General features: G+C 35.9%; 1 protein-coding gene across 1 annotated transcript in view; it reads right to left on the bottom strand.

Moving 5' to 3' along the window:
• The window catches only part of cracr2aa (calcium release activated channel regulator 2Aa), a 236,686-nt gene that overhangs the window by 108,026 nt on the left and 103,029 nt on the right, over positions 1-25,631 (bottom strand). The window contains exon 3 of the mRNA XM_051922934.1: positions 13,165-13,517. Within this exon, the coding sequence (XP_051778894.1) occupies positions 13,165-13,368 (204 nt within the window). The 5' untranslated portion in view covers positions 13,369-13,517. The remainder of the gene's footprint in view (positions 1-13,164; positions 13,518-25,631) is intronic.

Below are 25,631 nucleotides of genomic sequence, written 5' to 3'. Positions count from 1 at the left end.
GTGGCTGAAGCAGCTCCAGGGGAATTTGTGGTGTGGGCATTTCTCACCTAAGTGCACAGGTGGGAAACTGTCCACATCCGTAATTGGTCCCGGGGCTGCTGAATGCTACAGTTGCCATGTCCTCTTCATAAATAGAAGCCCGAGGCGGCTAAAGGGAGGAAAAATAAAAGAAAGACGGAGGTTGCAGAGTGAGGAAGTAAGCAGGAAGCAGTGTGGAAAGAACCGGTGTGAGCGAGCGAGCGTGCTCGCAGGCAGGCAGCTGGACAGTGAGCCCAAACAGGGGTGTTTGGCCGACACTCGGTGAGGCAGAAGGAAGTGGTCGCTCCAGCTGAGTGATCAAGGAGCTGGAGTGACCAGAAGAAGGACGGCTGGCCACGTAAGGCCGAGAAGGCAGCGGGAGTCGTGAGGCTTGGGTGGTGAATTCCCTGACATGGGCGTCCTGGTCGCCAGGGAAGCCAAGTCTTGGTCTGGAGAGTACACGACCGAAGCCAGGAATCAGGAGGCCTTCAGATCAGAAGGAAGAAGGAAGGACAGCTACAGGTAGAGTGGCTTTCCTGTTGCAAAGCCTGGATAGGAAGAAGCAGGGGGGGTCGCCAGTTAAAGAATACACCGGGCTTGTTTTTAAAGAGACCTCGTTGTATTTAATGAAGACTTTTTTCTATTGGATTTTAACCTCCACTTCACTTCTGTTTTTATGGGATTATTTATTGAAGGATTCTGAAAGCACTGCACTTTATTTAATTTGGACTTTGTTTTTGATCGTTGTTTTGATGATTTTCATAAAAGCACTTGGCACTTTTGCACCATCCCCTTGCTCCATTGTAGTGCCTCACTGTTGTGCTCATCGGTAACATTATCGACAGTGACGGGTTTAAGGGCTCCTGGAAGCGAGATGGGAGCATGCAGCGAACCTGCTTCATCATAGACTTTACCTCAAAACTGTAATCTCCTCTCCACCCAGTCCCTCCTCACTTCCTTCATGCCAGAACTCGACTCATGCAAGGTTAGTTTTCTTGGTTGTTTATGGTTAGTTTTTGTATAAATTAAGGATTTTTCAAATGTTCATTTTTTTCCCTGTGTTTAAAACTCATTAAAAAAAAGTGTTTACAGCGATCAGTTTGTAAGGCTGTAGCGTGAACTCTTGCAATGTTAGTTTTCTCTGATCAATGTTTTCTCAGTGTTATTCAATGTTTTTACATTTAGTTTACTATTACACTGTGTATTCAATGGTATAATTAACTTTTTGTGCTTAAAAATCTTTAAAAAAAATATATTTACATACAGTTCGTATTTGGAAAAATTTTGGAACGAATTATGGTCGTGACCTGAGGTTCCACTGTACCAGTGTACAGACCGACCATGATATCCAGCAACCTTGAGGGGATCCTGCGAAGTCTCAGGATGTATCACAGGGTAGCTCGATCAGCTGATTCGAATACTTTACGAAAATCGACAAAGGCTACAAAGAAACTCTGTTGATATTCGCATTTGCACTCCATGAGAACCTCAGTGCCAGGACATGATCGATGGTAGACTTCCTAGATGTAAAACCAGACTGGTAGGTGAGCAATTGATCACCGATCCTACTGAGGACAACCCTAGCAAGGACATTTTTCATTTTTTTCCAGAAAACTGGCTTCTAATTAGCATATTACATGCCATTTTGGATAATTAAAACCTACTTCCTAGATATGCCACTGCTAAGACATAAAAGGTAGTCAGTATTTGAGAGTTCTCTCAGAAGGAGAAAAATTTACTAACAGTGTTTAAATATTTTAAACATACAGTATGACAAGGTTTGCAGTCGATTAAAACTATGAAATACTTCAAAATTGAAAATTCAGTTTAAAATACATTAAGCACTATTGCACATTTCAAATCTGTTTTTTCCCCATTGTTAATCTTTTTTTGAATTGATTCTTTAAAGATATCTTATTTGTTAAAGATCTTTTTAATTCAACCATCAGAAAAGCAGCATGTAAAAATTGAATCCATCGCAAAAATCACTTTTTAGTAAGAAGGATGATGCTCACCTCAGATTTTCTTAAACATTTAAACTCTTCAGAACATAAGAAGTTTGACAAATGAGTGTAGAACATTCAGTCCATTATGCTGTTTTGGTTAGTTAATATCTAGCTGCCCTAATATCATATACAGACACTTTTAAAAAATTTTCGGAGTGTCCGCTTCAACTACATGACTCAATAGTTTGTTCAGATTTCTCCTTTGAATAAAAATGTACTTCTTGGCCTCAGTAGGTTTAATGAGGTTTAATCAATGCAAAAGTCAAAGGTAGAAGATTTAGGGTTACATGAATATCATTATTCCTGAAGAAAGACACAAACTGCAACCCACATCAAGAACTTTATATAGTATTTTATGTACAGAAATGATGGTACTCTAATGATTTGGTGATTCTTTGCATGCTTCTTGACATGAATGACTTACTACCTGTAAAAGAAATGCTTTTACTTCATAGAATTCTGTAGGATAATGTACTGTAGTACAGCAATGAATCTGGGAGCTGAAAGTGAAATGTATATTAGGCTATGCAGCAGGGCCTTGATCCCAAACCTGCTAGCATGTTTAAAACAGAAAGCACTGGCCTAAACCATCACAAATTGTGGGTAAGAACTGACATTAGCAATGCAAGATAGAAAATCCTCAAATATTACTAACTGAATCACTTGAAAGGCTACTCTTTTATGATTTGTTTACATACATTCAATGGCTAAATGAAAGTAACCTACGGTAAGGCATTTCGATCTTGGGATATTTCAGTGGTGTTGGCTTTGTTACCCTGGTGTATTAGATCATCGACTAATATTTTTATTTGTTTTTCTACCCGAAGTATACAGTTAAAAAAAGTTGTTTTTACTGTATGTGTTTAAATCCGTGCATCTCCTGTAAGCTCTTCAATAAAGCTAATAACAGATGTCAGAAGCGTACCGCATTATTTGCTGAACTCAAATCAGCATACCAGGAATGTTGTCAACATACATACTTTTTAAATGAGAATATTTAAATTATGAGAAAAAGAAATTATTTTTAACCTGGCAAGACAGTTTCATTTAAAATGACCTGCACACAATACAAGCCTAGACAGGTTATGTAACTTGTTCAGGGTCGCACAGTGAGACACTGTAAAGAAATAAATTATCTTGTAATCTAGGGTTGCTTTGTACTTTATTCTTGTTTGCTTTATAAATAGTCTTGACAGTGCTCAATGTGAAAAGCACTTTGTAAAGTAAGGGGTACATGGTAGTACATGTATGGCACTGCTGCCTCAAAGAACTCCGGTTCGTTCTCTGTGTGAGGTGCAATCTGAGTAAGGTCTACACAATATGTACTCTGCATCCTTCAGTTTCTGGCCACAGTCCAAAATACATTTTGTTAGGCTTAATGACAAATCTAAATGGGGCAGATATAGATATTTGTGTTAGCATCCTCCTCAATGGATAGGTGCCCACTACAAGTAAAGTTCCTGCCATATACATGTAACTTGATTCTCTTCATTCAGCTGCGTTCCAATGGCAAGATTCCCACACTGGGCAACCAAGAAACACTCCATACAGATAGTGGAAAGCATGTTGAGCCAAAGCAAAACCTCTCTGGCTGAAGTGACTTATTAGACCTGTGACTGCAAGCTTCCTCACAAACCCCCCCCAAAACCAAAAAACAGCAGGACTGCTCTACTTCAGTTCTGCCAAATTATCGATTGAAGCCAGAATAGGCTTGGACCTTATATTTCTGTACTGAACAAAAACTGGGGTCTGAATTTGGATTGATATATTAAAGAACAGATGAATCTGCCTGTTTGCCAGGTCTACTCCCTATCTGCTTTTCACATTTCCTAGTGGGACGAAGCTGGTCCATCTGTAAATTTGACTGTTTTCTTTTTGTGCCTATGGTTCACCTCTCTCTCTTATATACAGTGTATAGATATATATATATATAAAATCCAACATTTGTCTATATGTCTGTCCTCTTCTCACGAGAGAACTGCTTAACGGATTTAGATCGGGATTTCTTCTATAATTTGCTTGAACATTCCGGTTGATTTTGTGACTTTTCTCATTGTAATTATCATAGTTTGGTTGTGGAACCAAATTTGCACAAATCCAAGAGACAGGTTGCGGGCCGAGGGGAAGGGGAGGCGGGAGCTCAGGAGTAGGGAGCCGGGTAGGGCCATCCTCACTCATGCGCTAGCCTCCATTCTAGTCGCTCTACCTCTCGCCACATGTTGGAGTGAACCTTGCCTCCGCTTAGCTAGTGATACCCGTTTGTGCAGCAGACATCATCATCTAGCGATTGTTAAAGAGTCACATTTGACATTTTGAGAGAGAGAGAGAGAGAGAGATCACAGCTACGTGTGTTTTAGTGGGTAACTGCTCATTAGCAGATATAACGGCCACATGCTCTTCTCCTCATGCGGGGGACACTCTCCCGTCACAGCTGAACACAATCAGATACAGTGGCAACGTTTTACATTGGAGTGTACCTACCTTCTGCTTGGCCAGAGATACCTTGCCAACTTTTCACATTTTTGGCAAAGAGACCACAGCTACATTGTTGCCCCTGATAGCAAAACCAAAAATATTGTATGTCAAGAGGCCCTCGGATACAAAAGCTATCAATATAAATTCTTTTCAATACAAATTATTGCTATTATTACTAATGATTACAATAAAAATTAATAAATAAATGAAAAAAAAAAGAAAAATGATTTTTTTTTTTCAGAAAACACCATGCCATTGCTTTTGATGAATATACTACAGAATTCCCAGAGTCAAACACTGTAAAAGGAGTAAGCACATCTTCGGGGATCTACATTCACTCCTTTATAAATAGAATATCATTGTAACACTTCTACTCACCAAGTTTAAAACAGATTTAAAAGGCATAACAAATATTTTATTGAAAAATCAGAAATGGGGACATTATTCAATCAAAAAAATTTGACCACCCCACCAGCTGATGAATGAAATTTAGATTTTGGGTCAAGGACTACTCTTACAAATCAGTAGCTATTATTTTACTTTGATTTAGTTACAAACTGACCACAACAGGGTTCACATAAAGAATCAGGAACACAGGAATATCAATCTGGCTACTGTACTTCACTCTTTGATGTTTTTTCTTTTCTGCTTCTTTAAGAGTATGCCATTCAACAGTTTGTCCCGTTTCACTACTACGTGGGCAGAGCCGTGGGGAACAGCTAGTTTATCAATAAATTGAGTTGAATTTCATCAAGAACATACATATGCTAAAATAAGATGAAAGCTCAGTAAGGCTACATTTCTGTATATATGTAATGAACCTTTTCTTCTTTTATGCAAATTGAAGAACGCTGTCTGGTTAAAGTACATCAATGATGTTTTTCAAATTATTAATGTGTTCCAAGGTTAATGCAGACAGACTAAAAACATAAAAGAGAGCTGGGCCACAGCACAGCTGCTATCACTAGATGTGGGTTGTTTCCTCAAACAGTGAAAGAGGCACTTTAAAATAGCTGATTGGTCTGCTTTTGTTAAACAGAACATGTGTAGGGTGTAGTGGCAGTGCTCATAATGGTGCTTTAGTTTCACATTAGTTTTCATGCGACTCATACTGGATATATGGAAAGTCATGAATGTTCTTTCACTGTACACCTTCTAGTTACCTTAAATATATATATATTTTACTTTTTGCCTTATAATTCTTATTTCTAATGCATTGTTTTCTCAACAGCTATTTGGCATACAGCACATTCACATTTTCAGCAAAGAGTCTAATCATGTGTATAGGCTGTAAGAGATTAAAATGCACAGGTCTAATGAGTACATATTGGACTTGTTAGAATAGTTAAACCTTATTCATTCAGACTTTCTATATTGCAAATGCAGTAACCAATCACTAGCGTATTTTAATGGAAAAAAAAAGAAAAAAAGAAAACTAGTATCACTGGAAACTTGATTATTTCTGTTTCCACTCAAGCTTAATGTTTGTCTTGTTTCAGTTAAAATCTGTTTTTTCCATATTAAAATGGGATAAGCAGCTTTGCACATTCTTGCCAAGTTCACAGTGGTTTCACTTTGATCTTTAGCTTTTTTTGCTTTGCAAACATGGACATGCTAGGTTCGTATCAATTGGTCTGGTGTTAGTGAGTGTGGATATTTGTGTGCTTGCCTAGCACCCAGTAATGCTTTTACTGACTTATGACTCTAAAGGAGAAAAATTGGTGCCAATGAGCAGATGCATGGATTCTAATTAAATGGGATTTTATATTGACAAGCCAAGACAAATGATTAGAAAAGTTTTTTTTTTTTCTCCACTCAGCTAGCTCCCCTCTTATTGGCAACATTTACAGAAGCTAGAGACAACCAAATACTACCTCAAACATTTCGTCAAGCATTAACCACCGTCTTTCCTAAACAAAATAAGGACTTGTTACAATGTGCATCATACAGACCAATTTCACTCCTGAATAATGATGTTAAGATACTCTCAAAAATTCTAGCTAGTAGGATGGAGAAAGTGCTGCCCTCGATAATATCACAGGATCAAACTGGATTTATTAAAGGCCGACATCTATCTTCCAATCTCCGACGCTTGTTTAATGTTATATATTCACCAGCAAAATCAAACACCCCAGAGATATTACTATCATTAGACGCAGAAAAAGCATTTGATATGATTGAATGGAACTACCTTTTCACTGCATTGGAGAAATTTGGGTTTGGCCCCAATATTTGTGCATGGATCAAACTACTGTATACCAATCCAGAAGCTTCAGTTTGTATTAATAACATTTGTTCAGACTACTTTAAGCTAGAACGTGGTACCAGACAAGGATGTCCCTTGTCGCCACTGCTGTTTGCAATCGCCATTGAACCACTGGCGGTTCACTGTCGAAATTCTTATCAGATAAAGGGGATTATCAGAGAAGGACTGGAACAGAAAATTTCTCTATATGCAGATGATATGGTTTTATATATATCAGACCAAGAAAACACTGTCCCTGCAGTTTTCACAGCACTAACCGAATTTCAAAAGATATCTGGTCTTAGAATTAATCTGAATAAAAGTATACTCTTTCTAATGAATTTACAAGCATATAATATTAGATTGGACACCCTACCTTTTACCATAGCAGATCAGTTTAAATACCTAGGGGTAAATATCACAAGTAAACATAAAGCTCTTTATCAACAAAATTTTGCTGTCTGTATGGAAAAAATTAAGCAAGACTTGCATAGATGGTCAACCCTTCATCTCACTCTAGCCAGAAGAATTAACATTGTTAAGATGAATATCCTTCCTAAACTTCTTTTTTTATTTCAAAACATTCCAATATATATCAATAAATCGTTTTTTAAACAGTTAGATTCAACAATAACCTCATTCATTTGGAACTCAAAACACCCACGTATCCGAAGAGCGACCCTACAAAGACCTCAGGCAGAAGGTGGCATGGCTTTACCTAATTTTCAGTTTTATTACTGGGCAGCAAACATACAAGCCATAAAAACCTGGACACAAATATATGAACATACACAGGCTTGGACCGCAATAGAAGTAAAATCCTGTAGTACTTCTTTATACTCCCTGCTCTGCTCTCCAATAAATGCAAGTTATCACAGATATACTAATACAGTGATCCCTCGCTATATCGCGCTTCGCCTTTCGCGGCTTCACTCCATCGCGGATTTTATATGTAAGCATATTTAAATATATATCGCGGATTTTTTGCTGGTTCGTGGATTTCTGCGGACAATGGGTCTTTTAATTTCTGGTACATGCTTCCTCAGTTGGTTTGCCCAGTTGATTTCATACAAGGGACGCTATTGGCAGATGGCTGAGAAGCTAGATTGCTTACTCTTCTCTCTCTCTTGCGCTGACTTTCTCTGATCCTGACGTATGGGGATTGAGCAGGGGGGCTGTTCGCACACCTAGACGATACGGACGCTCATCTAAAAATGCTGAAAGATTATCTTCACGTTCCTATCTTTTGTGCAGCTGCTTCCTGAAACGACATGCTGCACGGTGCTTCGCATACTTAAAAGCTCGAAGGGCACGTATTGATTTGTGCTTGAAAAACAAACTCTGTCTCTCTCTATCTCTCTCTCTCTCTCTCTCTCTCTCTCTGCTCCTGACGGAGGGGGTGTGAGCTGCCGCCTTCAACAGCTTTGTGCCGCGGTGCTTCGCATACTTAAAAGCCAAACAGCCCTATTGATTTGTTTGCTAGAGATTGTTTTCTCTATCTATGTGACATTCTGTGCTCCTGACACGCACTCCTTTGAAGAGGAAGATATGTTTGCATTCTTTTAATTGTGAGACAGGACTGTCATCTCTGTCTTGTCATGGAGCACAGTTTAAACTTTTGAAAAAGAGACAAATGTTTGTTTGCAGTGTTTGAATAACGTTCCTGTGTCTCTACAACCTCCTGTGTTTCTGCGCAAATCTGTGACCCAAGCATGACAATATAAAAATAACTATATAAACATATGGTTTCTACTTCGCGGATTTTCTTATTTCGCGGGTGGCTCTGGAACGCAACCCCCGCGATGGAGGAGGGATTACTGTAACCCAATTGTGCTTTACTCACTCAGAATATGGAACCAACTTAGAAAGCATTTTAAGATGGAAAATCTTTCAACCCTCGCAAACATATCCAGTTTTTAATACCTGGAAAAGTTTTGGGATTAAAATGCTCAGAGATCTTTATATAGACAACATATGCATCTTTTGAACAATTTCATTCAAAATTCAACCTCCCAGCTACACATTTCTTTCACTATCTTCAAATTAGAAATTTTGTTAAACAGAAACTGCCCAATTTTCCTCATTTCCGCATTATATAAAATCCTATAATTGTCCCTACCTTTCAAAGATCCAAGAGGACATTGGAAAGAAGATCTCTTAATCAATATATCAGAAAAGGAGTGGAAGGTAGCAAAGCAGAGAATTCACTCGAGCTCCATATGCGCAAAGCATAGAATTATTCAACTAAAAATTATATATCAAGCTCATCTGTCTCGCTTAAAACTGTCCAAAATGTTTCCAGGGAAAGATCCAACCTGCGAATGCTGCAACCAAGCTCCTGCCTCACTGGGTCACATGTTCTGGGCCTGCACCAAACTAACATCATTTTGGACCAAAATGTTTAAGTGCCTCTCAGACAGCCTTGGTATCACAATCCCTCCTAACCCATTAACAGCTGTGTTCGGTGTTCTTCCAGACGGACTTGAAGTGGAGAAGGACAAGCAAACGGTGATTGCATTTACTACACTTTTGGCACGCAGACTTATTCTGTTAAACTGGAAGAATCCTAACTCTCCTCTGATAAGTCAGTGGGAAACCGATGTTTTATATTATTTGAAATTGGAAAAAATCAAATTCTCAGTTAGAGGATCTGTACAAAATTTTTTCAAAACCTGGCAGGATCTAATCAGTATTATTTCAGAATAAGAGAAATAACTATTACCCCTTTCTTATTTACCTATATATATTTCGCCCTTTCTTTTGTTTATTGTTGCCTCATTAAAAAGCCCTAAGCAATTCTCCTTTGGCTAAGCTCTCCTTCTCAGGGGTGGGGTTTGATTTGTCTTCAGTTTTGTTTGATTATAAATTGATCTATTTGTATGGAATGATTACAATAAAAATTAATAAATAAATGAAAAAAAAAAAGAAAAATGATTTTTTTTTTTCAGAAAACACCATGCCATTGCTTTTGATGAATATACTACAGAATTCCCAGAGTCAAACACTGTAAAAGGAGTAAGCACATCTTCAGGGATCTACATTCACTCCTTTATAAATAGAATATCATTGTAACACTTCTACTCACCAAGTTTAAAACAGATTTAAAAGGCATAACAAATATTTTATTGAAAAATCAGAAATGGGGACATTATTCAATCAAAAAAAAAAAAGATTTCTGTAATCAGACACTGAAAACGTTGTAATGAACTGTACAGCAGCAGAATGCTTACACTGTTGAGCACTTCAAGGGAGTGTGTGTCTCATTTTAAATGTAAAGGTATGTACTCTTCAATAAACAGGCATTCTCTTTTCCCAACACTAATTTGACCAACCCACCAGCTGATGAATGAAATTTAGATTTTGGGTCAAGGACTACTCTTACAAATCAGTAGCTATTATTTTACTTTGATTTAGTTACAAACTGACCACAACAGGGTTCACATAAAGAATCAGGAACACAGGAATATCAATCTGGCTACTGTACTTCACTCTTTGATGTTTTTCTTTTCTGCTTCTTTAAGAGTATGCCATTCAACACTGGTCCAAATAAAAACAGAGATCTTCATACCTTAAACACTATCATTGATATAATCAGTAAAACAGTATGTAGGAGGACTTCTACAGGGCCAGGATTATGGATACTGAAAACTTTTCACAAAACACATTTTGAACCATAAATTACCCCAGAAGAGGTTGCATTGGTACCTGTTAATTGTGTGACTATGTATGTGTAATTAGGGCATTTATCAAAAAATACTATGCAATACAAAATTAAGCATTGCAGGTATATTACATAATATAGATAAAAAAATGGTAGATTACATTTCTTCTTCAGAGATCTAATCATCCCACCCATTTATCAATTTACTGATCTGGGAATTTTTCTTTGTCTTTTTGACATTTGTGATATTTCTAATTTGTCTATTCTCATGTTTTCTTAAAAATCAGTTAACATATTTACAAAAAATATTATTGAATCGGCTTAAAATTAAAAATGCACACAAATTTAATGAAGACTTCAACTGGGAAAGAGGAAACCATGAAATGGGAGATCTTTTCTAAAACGCTTCTACAAATGCAAAAAATAGAACATATTTAAATTAATGCATTGAATCAATATGTCCTATTTTAAACTAACATTTCTAGGACAATTAAGGAGGCTAAAGAAAGTAGTGATCTGCACTCCTACCTTAACAGATCCAGAACCTGGGTTCAGATGCCGGCTAAGTTAGTTTATGGAAATTGCAGGTTCTCTCTATGTTCACACTTGTATTCCCTAATTCATTTGATCCCAAAAGAAGTTCAGGGTAGGATAATTTGTGACTGTAAATTGGCCCAGTATTGTGGCTGAATGTTCCCCAAGCTGGACTAGCATCCGATTCAAGGTTAGTTCCTGCCCTGCTGCAAAGCTATTAGGTTAGTTCTGACTCTCTCACATTAATTGACTAATCAGCTTAACAAAATGACAAATATTTCTAGTTTTTTTTAGCAGGATGGTAAATCATCTGTAAATGTAGAAAATAAACCAAGTTGGACATAAAGTAAATTAATCCATTTTTCAAATCGCTTATCTTAACAGGTACAGCAGAAAATCCATATAATTGTAGGTAGAGTCCAATCTCTACACACAGCTGTGAATTTGAACCCATGACTCTATAGGTGTAATGTAGAAATAGTAATAACAAATATGCTGTACAATAAACATTTAAAAAAATCCAAAAGAAATAGTAATTTACTTTACCCTATCTTTCCAATAATGGTATTGTACGGCACAAAGGGTGTACAAAGGAAAACAGACAGGTGCATCAATGTTTACTAATGTCAAAGGGATGAATCCCACATATCATCTATCTATCTATCTAGAATTAGCACAGTAAGTTCTTAAAATCCAATGTGTTGAGTTAATACAGTGAATTATTTTGACTCTGCATTGCATTAGATAGCAGAATATTTCAAAGATGAACAATTAACATTGACATAAATATACACCTGTAGGTAAAACCTAGCAGAGTTCATTTTTAAAACAAATCTATTAATCACCTAATAATACTAAAATAATACGATATGCATTCAGTAACTCAGATGAACTGTATTTTATTCTTCAAGTTTTATGTAACCTACTGGTTGACAGGGTGCTCCATTTTCATATAAAATTTTACCCTTAAAAAGAAAATGTCAGTGTTCAAAATGATCCTAACATTAACAAACACAAAATGAGACTTAAAAGGTTTATATTTGTTGCCTATAATATCAACAAAATCATACTCGGTGCATCTATTACTTTAAAACAAATGTTAATTTCAATTATCGCTGGGAAAAAATACTCAATACATGACCAAAATAAGTATAATCAAGCACACAGCCGTAAACAACTGATCAAAGGGCAATACTTGACACAGAAACTACTTCAGCATGTAAAAGAGCTCAATATCAAAGGCATATTTAGAGAGTTATATATTACAGAGGAGAAAAATCGAAACAAAACCATGAATTAATAAGGAAAACAAGGGCTCGAAAAGCAGCTGTTTAACTTGTTTGTTTCTTTATGTTACTATGTCTCCAGGAATATATTTTATATAGGATTTGTTTGTCATCTGTTGTAAAACTGCAATCTTCTCAATCACATAGCCCCCTTTTAATCTGTCTTTTTAATAAACAATGTTCACAATGTGCTAATACTACTGTTTTGTGATATATTTGATGTTTTGATCTATTTCTAGTAAAGTACAAAACTTCAAGAAATGACTGACCAAGGTCATCTGTACCTAGATGAGATCATCAGGCTTACATGTGTATTATTACTATTATTATTACTACTCTTAAGGAGAAGCAAACTAAATTCCACAAAATAAAAAAATATATATTTTCACATTACTAACTAAATGTAAAAAGCTTTAATGAAAAATATAGAAGGGTGTTAAAGGTTTTATTGTGCATAATTACTACTAACGAATTACATTTTTAAGAGAATCTGTAAAAAAAAAAAAAAAAAAAAAAAAAAAAAAAATCACATTAAAATTATAAGATTTATTATCCTACCTCAGGACACAGGGAAAACCAAACTGAACTGATAAACTCTGACCACCCACAATGCTGTTCAATATTATAAAATATATACAAGTAGATTATAGGATACTCAAAATCAAACACATAAATTATATATCCTCACAGTGCATGTATTAAACACTTCCAATGTAATTCTCAAGTTGCAACTTGTACAATACAATCGGTAACTGTATAAGACACCTAATAAAAGTAAATTATTAAAACTTTTTGTAAAAAAAAAAAAAAAAAAAAAGAACACTTAAGCCTTAATTTTAAAGACTGTAAAGTCAAGCATTTATTTTTAATTAATTTTTTTTTTTTAAAGTTTAAAGCTGATAAAAATATACGACAGAAGAGAAGTTTTACACATCTTACCTGCATATCCCGCCGGGTGATGAATCCTTTATCTTCAACATCACATATCTGAAAGAATTCACGTGCTTTTTCCAGCATATTTAACTGCCCAGTCTCTGGATGTTCGGTTTCAGCCCAGGGTACACCAAGAGATGAGATGCTGTCCCCTTTGGTGATGCTGCTTCTCGCAGTCTTGACTAGGCAGGTGTTTGTTAAAGTTGCCATGCTACTTTAGTTGCCTTTTTTCTCTTTAGTGCTTCAAATTCAATTCAGAAAGCCCAAGTACCGAGGATTGGTACAAAAGCACATCACAGAGCCTCAGCCACACCGCTCATCATCTCTTAGCAACCGCCTCTTTAATTAGTCAGCGGAACCTAGGAGAGTAGGGGGGAAAAAAGGCTTTTTCAAGAATCCTTCCATATTCTTTCTGTATAAAATGGACTACACAATGGCTAATTTACAAAGCTGTTACTACACCCATTAAAAAAAGAAAATAAAAAGATGGAAGAAAAAGACTGCTTCTGATATGCAAATACATTCAAAACTGAACTAACTGATAAGAAAACTAGTTCTAACATTTGTTATTAGCACAATTTTAAAATATACACAATAAATTTGTGTGTAAACATCCAGTATCTTCTTCTTTTTTTTTTTTTTTTTTAAGAATTACATAACTCATTGACTTGTGCTTACCCATAGACCCTGTTGCATTTAAAAAATGCTTCTCTTTTCTCTTTCTCTTTGTATTCCTATTAGGCTTGGATAGGTAGTCTGAATAGGACAAATGTCCACTGATCCATCCTTTTTCTATGCACTTGTCTATCTAGTTCCGGATCACTGCAGGTGCCTATATTGGCAGCACTGGACACAAGATGGGAACCAACCCAAACGTATTTAAAATATATGAAAGAATGCTTAATAAGCTGAGCAACAAATTCTATTGTTTTTTTTTTTTCTTTAGAAATCTAAGGAAAAAATGACAAAACATAGACACAAGCATGAAACACACCAATGGCAGAACTGTTCAATTGTTTTAAATCTGCTGTCACTATGAAACACTTGTGAGCAACAAACTGGAACTCTGATACAGAATTTATATTTTCTGTACTATCACATCTTTAAATTTTTCATCGCAGACGTACTTGACAATAAGGCAATGACATTGACACGTATGCACACAGGGAGTTTTAAAGTTTTAAGAGATATGAAGTTTGCCTTAGAGAGGTACTTCAACTGCTGAGGCAATACAATAGCAATTTTGCTTTCCCCTTTTATTAAAGGGTATCTGTGTACTCAAGAGTATTTAGCATGGGGTCTTTAAGGAGCTCTGTGCTGTACACTTAAGTATACAAGTAGCATTGTGAAAAGAAAAAGGTTTTATTAATCGATTAGCTACCTACTAGGCAGCATTTTCAATGCAGATACATTACATCAATGAAAAAATAAATGACAATCCATTAACGTTTAACAATACCATCTACAGAAAAACATGCTATCAACAAGGGAAGAAGGCTTTTAAAGACTTCTACCTTGCTGCTTTGACATTTAAATGTAATGTGGTACAAAAATGAAATTTTAAGCAGTGATCAGCACTACAATGTAGTTATAAATTAAGACTGTATCACTGAGGTTTGAAAGCTTTTTTCTCTAATTATAGGATAAACAGTTACAGTCAAAAAATAGTCCCTTTGGGGAAAAAAAAAATAGTATTGTGGTTTATTCAAAATCATTACCATCAAACAAAGTCACAAACTATCACTTGATCAACAAGCAATGGACCTGAAACATTACAAAGTTACAAAAATATGGTTAATAACTGTTACATTTCTTGTTTAATATTACAGTATACACATTTACTATATCTCCTCTGGCCATGTACTATTATATATTTTAATGCACACCAATCCCCCAGGCAAGTGTAAAAAAGAAAGGTTTCAATATCTCTCATAATGAATCCCTATTGAAAGCACATTTCTTCACAAAACTAGAAGAGGAGGAGAGGTTGTCAACAATTACAATTAAATAATATTTATTTAGTGAAGTAAGTCTGACAAAGTGATTCAATTACACAATCACCAAATATTGTTTTTTTGCAATATGAAAGTTTTGATGTTTACAATGTGATTGATGTAAAGGATAAAGTCTTTCTGAAAAAGGAAAATTGCACTCCCACTTAATCCAGTTCAGATCAAGGGGGACAATTGCCTATCCTGACAACGCTAAGCACAAGGCAGCAAACAGCCCTGGAGAAGGCACTGGTTCATCTCAGGGACCACTCATACCCACACGACTGCACCCAATCCAGGGCCAACTTTGAATCAGGAGTTTCTAATGAATTTCTCTTAACATTTCTTTTCTATACTACAGTCTGTTTAACCTCATATGTGTTAACTGTTTAGGGGTTTGGATCCACTATTGTTCAGAGATCACTGAAATGTTTGCATATCAGTATGATAATTTGCACAAAAGGTATTTAAAGAGAATAAAGCACCACATTTTAGAAATATCAGACAGCGGGAGAGGAGGTCAAAGAGTTGAAGCAGAAACCACACAGCCATACTGTAGGTTAACATTCCTTTTGTAGCCTGTTCCCCAAAATAAGTGCTTCATTAAAGACTGTGCCATCATATTCTCAGCTGTTTGGGAAGGTGGTCACACATTATCAAACCAGTTTAAACAGTTTCCAAGTCATAGAAACCAGAAAAATGAATACTGTATAGAGGGTTGATTTAGAGCTGCCAGTTAGCCAAACCTACTCATCTCCTAGATGTTAGAGAAAGAGCCACACAAACCTTAAAACACTACAGATAGTGGCAGGACTGGAATCTGGACCAAGGATTATGCAGCTGTGCAGCAGCAGCACTAAACGCAGTGTTACTGTGCTGCAAAAAAAAAAAAGCTTTTCAGTTTTTTACAAAACAAACTGTGAAATATTAAGGAGATAAAAACACAAGAAGCCCTTATTGACTGATAATTCATTTAGGCACAAAGTCTGGAAACAGGTAAATATTAATCTAGGCTGACTTTGAAATCTGCAGATCCTAATGCATTTCTTTACCATGGTGTAATAGAATATTCAGATAAAAGTATGTACTTAGAAAAAAAATATTACTTAAAAACCAGTGGTTGTTCAGGCTCATTTATGACCCTACTATATCAGATGAGAACTTTTGTATGCAGTTCTTTAGCCCACAGCTGAAATACAAAAGTGGGAACTGACTGGCCAGTGCATGTGTTGAAGGCGTGGCATTTGCCTATTTGTAACCAGTTTCACAAGGGTGATTTGCTATATTCCCGTGCAGAAATGTTAGAAGCATTGTTTTAGTTTTTATGAGGTACAATATCAGAGACAGGGACACTTTACAGTCTTCCCCTAGGAAGAAAGCCTGGAGTAAAAGGAGTAAGGTGAGTTTATGCGTCTGTGGAAGAGGGGTAGATTATTTTAGAAATGTCAGCATCCTTTTCCCTCCATGGTGAAAGGAGGATCTGGCCAGGGATTGGAATGGAGGATGAGTTACCCCTAAACAGGACTGGAATGAACCAAAGGAGAGAGTCCTGCACTACGACATCCCATTGGTCCTGGAGGTACATCAAGGCAGCTGCAGAATTAGCATAAATTAGCTTAAAGAGAGAGGTTCAGTGTCTATGTTTCATCCATGGAAAGGGACAATGTGTCTCTCTTCATCCAATTCAATCTAATTGTCTGGGTGTAAAGATGTAAAAGAAAGGGAGATGTACTGAACCACAATAGGAGTCAATCCTAAAAGTGACCAGGGTTATAAGTGGGTTTTGGGCCATTCTGTTAAGGTCTAAATGGGAAAGAGTATAAAAGGGAATATAGAATAACCCTCGGACCCTAACATGACGAGAGTTAGCTGTTCCATTTACAGTATGTTTCACTTTTTCATAGCAGCTCAATACATACTGCTTTTCATAAGTATTAGGACAGCTTAGACAAAAAATGCTGTTTTGTCTGGTAAGGATTTTTACTATAAAAAGTGTTTGTTCTCCACTCCAATGTGACGTAAACATAAGAACCTGGACAATTTAACTTGAAAGTTCTTGTACGTTTTATCAATCCACTGCCATCCCCAATACTTATTTTAATTTCACGATGCTCAGTCAAGTCTGCTACAGCTATTTCTCAGTTGTTGATTGATCTGATGAGTTTTCAACTTCAGTCTATTTATCAGCTTAAAATAGATTGCAGCTCAATGCAACCTTGACAGGATTTAAAATCAAGCCACCAACTTGACCATTATAAAACTATTTTTATGATGAACTCCTTGGTTGTTTTGGCAGGGGGTCTGGTGTCACTGCTATACATCAACTGACAAAAAAAGAGCCATTTTCATGTAAATAAGTCAGTAAGATACATTTTCCCCACTTCAGGGTTTCTCTGCTGTTACAAACATTATTGGCAATATTAACAAAGATGAATGGACCAGTGCAGTGCAATACTGAAGTCACAACATGACCTCCACCATGTTTAATGGAGGAAGATCTGTACTTTTGGTATCATCTTCAGTTCATTCTTTTTTCCACACTTCCACCATGCCATCCCTTTGGCAGAATTTTCTTTGTCTCAACTTTCTGTAACACTAGGTTCTAGAAATCTTTTAATAAATTCTAATCTAGCCTCATGAGCAATTTGAATCTTGTGATGATGCCCACTTAATTTTTCTATGAATTTTTACGCAAAACAGATTGTTATAGATTCACAGCTGCATTATGATGGTAACTGATGATACTGAAGTTTTTCTAAAATATTTCATCAGTCGACATAGTACAAAAGTGTACCAGTGGGTCTTCATTTTTAAGAGATTGTAATAAAAAAGGTTTTCTCTGTAACAGGAGAAGGGATGAAATAAAGGAGTAAGAGGGGGTTGGTCGCTTCAGTGCAAAACCAGCTACAAAGATTGGAATGTCTGGGATGATAGCGAAAGAATGTGCAAAAACTTGTTTCTCATAAAGGGTTTCAGAATGTTTTAGGGAAAAGGTTAAATTAATGCAAGATGTTTTTCTGTAAGTTGTTTTTCTGTCTCTAAGAAGGGTTGTTTTAGGCTTAGTAGAGATAAAACATAAGTGTCCCGTGGGAAGGGTTGTGCAGAAATTGATCACTTCTGTATACACTGCTTACACGTAAGCCATTTTGGGCAAGGACACTCAATTAGTATATAAGGGAAGGTTCCGCCCTCAGTTTCTTTGGAAGCTCAACCGTGGGGAATGTGCACACCGCCTGGTATTGGACCAGGCTCACGAGTTGATTCTCTGACGAGACTGACACGCGGGCTCCCTCAGTCTACTGGTCTAGGATGATGGCTCTGGGTTTTTCTTTGATATTACTGTAAGTCAATAGTATAATTCATACATCTGTATTACTGTAAGTCAACTGTACAATCCTATATCTGCATGTATATTGCTATTATATTGTATGTAACTGATATTATATCTGAACAAGTAAACAAAATTGAAGTATTGGACCTTTCCTCTCTGATTCCTGCCTGCTTATTTTCTGTTAAAACCTTTGAACCATTTTCCCAAACTAAAACAGAGATTCCATAATGTTTTATGGTTTTGTTTCTATGGTTTTTAGCAAAATTATTTAAAAAAATTCTCAACTGCTTCTCTGGTTATCATGTTGGGTTTGGCCAATTGTCTTCAAAAGGCAAGGAGAAAAATAAAGATCTCACCTTTTAATTGGTAAAATTAAAATTACTTGTGTTACAGAATTACCAATATCAAAGGCCACACTGCACAAGGATGAATAACCACTTTGCTAATGCTTTGTAAAAGTTAAGAGGAAAAGAAGCCTTTGTTTAGGTCATATTACATAACAGTATATGAGGAAGTGATACATTTTTGCGGTATCTAGACTAAAGTGTTACTACCAATTCTAAACTGGCCTAGTATGAGTGTCAAAGAGAACATGTGTGAATAGACCTCGTGTAGAACCAGGTTTCTCTGTACTCCAGAAACCTAAAACACAGTCCAAAGATTATGCACTGCCTGGTGGCACAAGCACAACCCACCCAAAAAACATGGAGCTTCATTTGTTCTATGTAGGAGAGAATGCTGCTGCCCCAAACACCACATATTCAGGGACACCTTTTGTGTAATTAGGACAATTAGCTAAAGTCACCTGGTCTAATTACTTCTTGGTCATTCCAAAAATCTCTGCAAAAACGAAACCATCTAGTAGCTGCCTACACACACAGTGGCACATCTTTACCACAGTACACAGAGTAAAGCAGTCCAATGGGTGCTGCCAATCTTTATAAGACCTCCTTACAATTCTATTGTGTTAACAACCCATTGTTTAATGTTTACACACACTGGCATATAAGAATACTCTCATGTCCCCTTGTATGAACTCATCCAGGCACCTGCTTGGCATCTCAACACCCCATGACTATACATACTTCATATATACCAGCAATAAAGTGATTACTTAAGCAAACAATTTTAAACTTTGCCTCTGTATTTAGGAAGACAGTGGGCAGTGGAGTGCACATTTCACTATAAAAGAGCTTATGAGAAGATAGGAACAAGCATAAGCATTGTTAAAGAAAGAAGGTTATAGAACTCTCTAGTGTTGTTTACTAGGATATTATGATTCCTTATATTGTGTAAGTCCATATGACCAAGAGATAAAGTTAAATGTTTCTGGGCAATAGTTGTTACTTCCACAATAATCAATAAAGAACAATAATAAACAAATTAAACATTTGGGTATTAGCTTACTTATTGCTTTAAGTATTTATCTAGCCTCAACTATCAATCTTCATAGAAAAATAAAATCAATATTCTTAAACTAACACAAACTAATCCCAAATAAGAATATATTTTGATTCATTTCCTTAGGACTGTATCACGCTAAAATCTTAAATGTATTTGTTACATTTGTTAATCTCTCATATTACAGAGGCCTGGTAATAGTACAGAAGCAGAAGTAAAATGATATTGAACATATAAACTAACATGCTCGAATGCAGAAAATCCTAAAATCATTTGCTGTTAGATTTATTTGCAGATTTTGATATTATTGACCAAAGCATTCTGTTACACAGGGCTGGAAATTACATTAAACCCATTGGATTAAAATTGTTCAGAAAAGCCATGGATGTCAGACACTTTTCTTAGGAAATTCAGTTCATACCTACCAAATAAATTGTTTTCAATATGTACAGAAATGTGAAGGCAGTACTGCATCATTACAGCACAAACCTAGATATAATATTCCTCAGGGATCACCATACCCTTCATAGATAGTGCTCAGCTATACTCCTTCATCAGATTTAATGCAGTTTTTTGCTATTGTATATTTAACCTTTTCAACAAATAAAAACTTAGGATGAGTTTTAACCAATTTGTTCATATATCTGAGAAAAACAGATACATTATAGGTTGTAAATTCCATAGACGGCTATAAGATACTGCTTACATTAAACACAAACAGCCTGAACTGTAATATGGGTAAAACTACACATAGAACATTTTATTTGACAATGATCTGTTTTTAGTATTCAAATGACTGCACTAATGAATGATTTTTCCAAATAATATAGGAAAAAAATGTATGTTCCCTCTACAAAATCTTTAGAAACATTAAATGTTGCATTATCACAGTAGAACTGACTAGTGCAATGCTAAATTTCCAGCCTGCAGTACATTTAAAATTGTGCTGTATGGGTTATTACCAGAGATGAGAATTATGACCATATAATGTGTCTTTCGACATTAGTTACCAGAATTCTCCTTCTCAGCGGCAGAGCTAAACATAGCTTCTATTCACTTTAGTTAAAAGAAGCTATTAATATGACGTTCATTCCAAAGTGGACATAGCAATCACAAGACGCAGCCCTACTAAAGATTCTAAGGACAAGGGAGACAATTAAAAATGTTAGATTCTATAGTCACAGGTCAACTAAACTTGCAACTGTTCTGATGTTACAGTGAGTGCTTCCATATTTATCTCATTATTTAATTCTAGATAGACTAATTTCTTTGGTATAAGTGCACTATTAGAGCTGCTGATTAAGTAGGCTGGTTAAACTACAAAAAAGAAAAAGAAAATCAGTTGATCCTTGTCTTAATGACAACTATGGAACTTTTTTTTTCTTTTTACAAAATCCTTCCCATTCTCTTACTTTTGTTGCCACTTACACCTTAATCAGTCAATTAGTTCTTGGCATGCAATGAAATATCAGAGTGTTTTGGCATCAATGATGAGATACTGCACCAGACTATTGTATTACAGGGCCATTTATACACACAAAATATATTGTATATGGCAATTGGCCTATACGAATATAAGACTTTTAACAAATGAGAGCAGACCATTCATTCCCTCAAGCTCTTTGGTTAGTTAATTGCTAAGTTGTCCCAAAAAGCATCTCATCCAGATAATTATTAAAAGTTGTCATTGTTTTTGTTTCAGTAGAATGACTCAGTACAGTATATTTGTATAGTGATATCAACATGCTACCCGCAGAGTTACTCACAGACTTTTATACATCATTGCTGGAGTCTCTTAGGATTGGTTCATTCAAATGAACCAAATGTCATCACTATGACAAGAGTGGAATATAGAAATAGGAGTAAGAAGGACATTGAGTAATCATATTTGTGATTTCTTGTAATTAAAATAGATATTTTACTACATTCTTGTTTATCATAGTGCTGATGAGGGGCAGAATGTTGCATGTTGACATGAAAGTATAAATTTCACTGTACTCTGTGCATGCCAAAATACCCCATTAGTATCTCCTAGGAGGACAAAATACTACCCCTAGTAATACTACAAGACTGTTCCAGATTTCAGTGACTCTCTGTGTAAAGAGGTGCTTCCCAAGTTCAGTCTTAAAGACACTTTCCCTTAATATCTGGTTATCGAGAATGAGATTCACAGTTAAAATGAAATAGTTCTTACATATTAACTTTACTAATGTCTTACAGAATTTTAAAGACATGGATTATGTCCTCACACAGCTGAGTACGTCTCTAAACGTTAAGACATGCCCTCTACTCCTAACACGTATTTCATTGCACCAATCTGCACAGCCTCTAGTGCTGTTTTGTGTTTTTTAGTGGTGTGGTGACCAAAACTACAAACTTTATTAGATGTAGTCTTGCTAGTACAATATACATTTGGGGTATAACATTCCTTGACTTATTTCAGCAGTTTTCAGAATATAACCTAAGCTAGACTGCAAATGTGCTTATTCCACAGGACTGTGCCAAGCTGGGTTCAGCTTTCTCCAATATTATTTTCCTCTTCTACTGTATATTGTCAACTTGTAAATATATTCTATTCACATGATTTTTGTTGCAATTACTATTTTTTCAGCTCCTGTGATAATTGGGGAACAGTTTATAACTATTTACTGGATATGCAAGAAAAAATACTCTGTTACTGATTTATACTTTTGAATCTATCTAAGCACTCTACGTCTGTTTTCAGTGACTAGAACTGTACAAAAATAAATTGAAATGATTAACTCTACAAATATTTGAGGTTTTAAAAAGAACTTGGAGCATGAGTAAGAGACCTTTTCATTTTAAAATCATTAATCAAGAAATCCATCAAAAAATCTCAAAGACAGTCACCTAAGGAGACGTGTACTATTCTAGAGAATATTTGCTTTCATGACATGAGACTGTAGCCTAGAGATGATATGGAAATAACAATTTTAGCAGGTATGGCGCTAACCATAAAATATTAAATAGCACATACATAGGTTTTTAGTTTAAAGCATCAAATATTCATAGTATACAACAATAAGCAGGCTTTTGATTTTGATTGTCCTTTCAGTAAAATTAGATTTTAATCTATGTTTGTTTTAAGTTAGTCATGAATAAGAAATTCCTGTACAGTTCTTGCTTTATACAAAGTATGTGAAATATGGTCAAAGCCGGTGCATTTATTGTCTGACATACAGAAGAATCAATAATTTGTGGGAAAAAATATATTCTGTAGATGCAAGGGCCACTTTAACACATTGCCTATTGATTGACATAGTCAAATGTGTGAAACACATACCAGCCTAAGCAATCAAAACTAATAGACTGGCTATTGAGTCTCGCAGGCTAAGGTGTCTATCTATAGGTGCTTTCCCACTGCAGGAATTTTTTCCAGTAACCAGGGACTTTTTACAAACTCATGAATTTTTGTAGTATTCCCACTGAAGGACTTCGAGCTATTTGTATCTTCTAGCAGGTAGTTCCTGGTACTTTTTTGTGGGTTTGGACTTGGGTGATGAATTGTACCAATTGGTTGACCTCAAACACTGGTGCCATCTTACAGATCTGTTAGTAGTTTGGACTTTGGGGAATTATCAGTGAAGATTGAGCACTGGACTTTGCACCACATTCACTCTTGATAGACTTGTCCTTTTTGTGCTGCGCCATGCACCACACTGAAGCTATAATCTATCCCACGAAGTCACAATAACTTCATGAACTCCTGATTGCACCACACTTCACACTGCATTACCCTTCTTTGCATGTCAAATATTATGCATAAAGGTTACAGTCAGTTCCTGTTGTGCGGTGGAAACACAACACACGAAAGAGGCCAGGGACCACAAATGGCACAGGGCCTACATCATACAGGAAGTCACCGATCCTGAAAAAAAAGTTAATGTGGTGGGAAAGAGCCTTATTTTTGTGTTCCTTAAATTTTATAGTATATGACAGGGCTAACAGCAAATAGCAGTGGGAACAGGTAGCAATGTCAGAAACAAATTTCATTGGTTCGATATGTAAACTCAGTTTATTGCAGTAAAATACTAGAAAGGGCTGCCAGTCTCAGTCAAGTCATGTTCCAGCCTCCACCTTATAAGTAAGTGTATATCAGGACCAAATACATTATACATGACATAAAAAGAACCCTGACAACATAACATTTGTTTGATGGTACAGTTTCATAATCAAAGACAACTAAACCTTTTCAATCATATACTGTATTATGGGTTGCAGACAATGGCACCTCACCATCATTAGGTGAACACATTAGGTCTGTTATACTTTAGCTAAACAAATAGTGCTGAGTGAAAATCAGCACTTTAACAACAGTGCAGACTATACCACTTATGTTGAGAGGTGATGATAAAAGGCCCAGGATGTGAAAAGACTTATTGTATAAGCAGATCACAACAATTTTTGCACACAATAGCAAAACAATTCTGCTCATAAAAAAAAAAAACAAACAAATTTACTATCAAAATGTGTTTTTCTTTCAAATGTGTAAATTTTAACATAAGGCTTAATTTTAGTTTCTATTCCATCACAGATGTATATTTCTACCATAGAGATAACAATTTTAGCTATACAAGAAAGGCAGCAGAGTTCAGAACACCATGCTGCACTGAGCAATATAAATGTATATGAGATTTTCCCATACAATAATTTGTTTTATTAAAACTCATATAATGTACCAATTCTCATACTCTATACAATAAATAATTTGAGTTTTCTGGATTAGAAATGATAAAAAATGAATTCTAAGTTCAAGATTTGCTTAGCAGACATAATACAATTTTAAAAACCATGCAAAAACGTATAGCAAAAAACAGCTTAAATCTTAAAGTTGTAATCATTCCGACTTTATAAAATATCAAGGAAAATCACTATCATTTTAGATTTGCAGTCTCTATCAGGAAAAGCAACTTAAAAACAAAAAATATATATGTATTGATTAAAAGTGTAGATCTGACTTCTCTGCTTCTCATTTTAATCTTTGTCCTGAGCATTCCCAGCACCACCCAGGCTTTCTTAAAGATTAAACATCCCCAGCACCCCATTATCATTTCCCAGTGACTTAGTAAAGTAAAAATACATGGGAAAAAGCCAAGGAGCATCCTCACTCAAGCTACCTAATCCCCGTAAACCTGGAGCCAGAGCCGCTCTACTTGCTCCTAGATTGTGGACATTCTCACTTTGTCATAAACAGTACAATAAGGTGCTTTTATCCTCTGTCACATTCTTTTAGTTACTTCCAGAAGCTTCTGATCATAGGTGAGAATATGGACATTCTATATATTGGCTTGCAAATAAGTAGCTTTTTCAAAATTTACCAGCATTGACTGGCACAATGGCTATAGTACTGAGATAGCTGAACCAATCCATTAGTCAATCTCACAATCCCCTGTGGTTTCATTCTAAAAGATCCAATGGAAAATAAAGCCCTCTATTGGGACCAACTTCTAATCTAGAGAGCAACCACTCTTTATCCAGGAGAGAGCCATGACCTCGGATTTGGAAATAATGATTCCTGTACTAAGAACTTCATAATTTCTTGCAAACACGAGTTTAAACCACAAAAATTTAGACCAAGGTAAGGCTAAAAAGATAACATCAATGACATAAAGTAAAGCTGGAAATCTCATTTCCCCAAATTCAGAATGCTATGTGACAGCCTAGCAATGAAAATCAGAAAGAAGGGGACAGAAAATTTTCACCATTCCTAAACTTCCACAGAAAGCCTA

This window comes from Erpetoichthys calabaricus, chromosome 1, assembly GCF_900747795.2.
Source record: "Erpetoichthys calabaricus chromosome 1, fErpCal1.3, whole genome shotgun sequence".
Taxonomy (NCBI): domain Eukaryota; kingdom Metazoa; phylum Chordata; class Cladistia; order Polypteriformes; family Polypteridae; genus Erpetoichthys; species Erpetoichthys calabaricus.
Note: the sequence above shows the minus strand (reverse complement) of the source record. Positions and strands in the feature narration are given on the sequence as shown.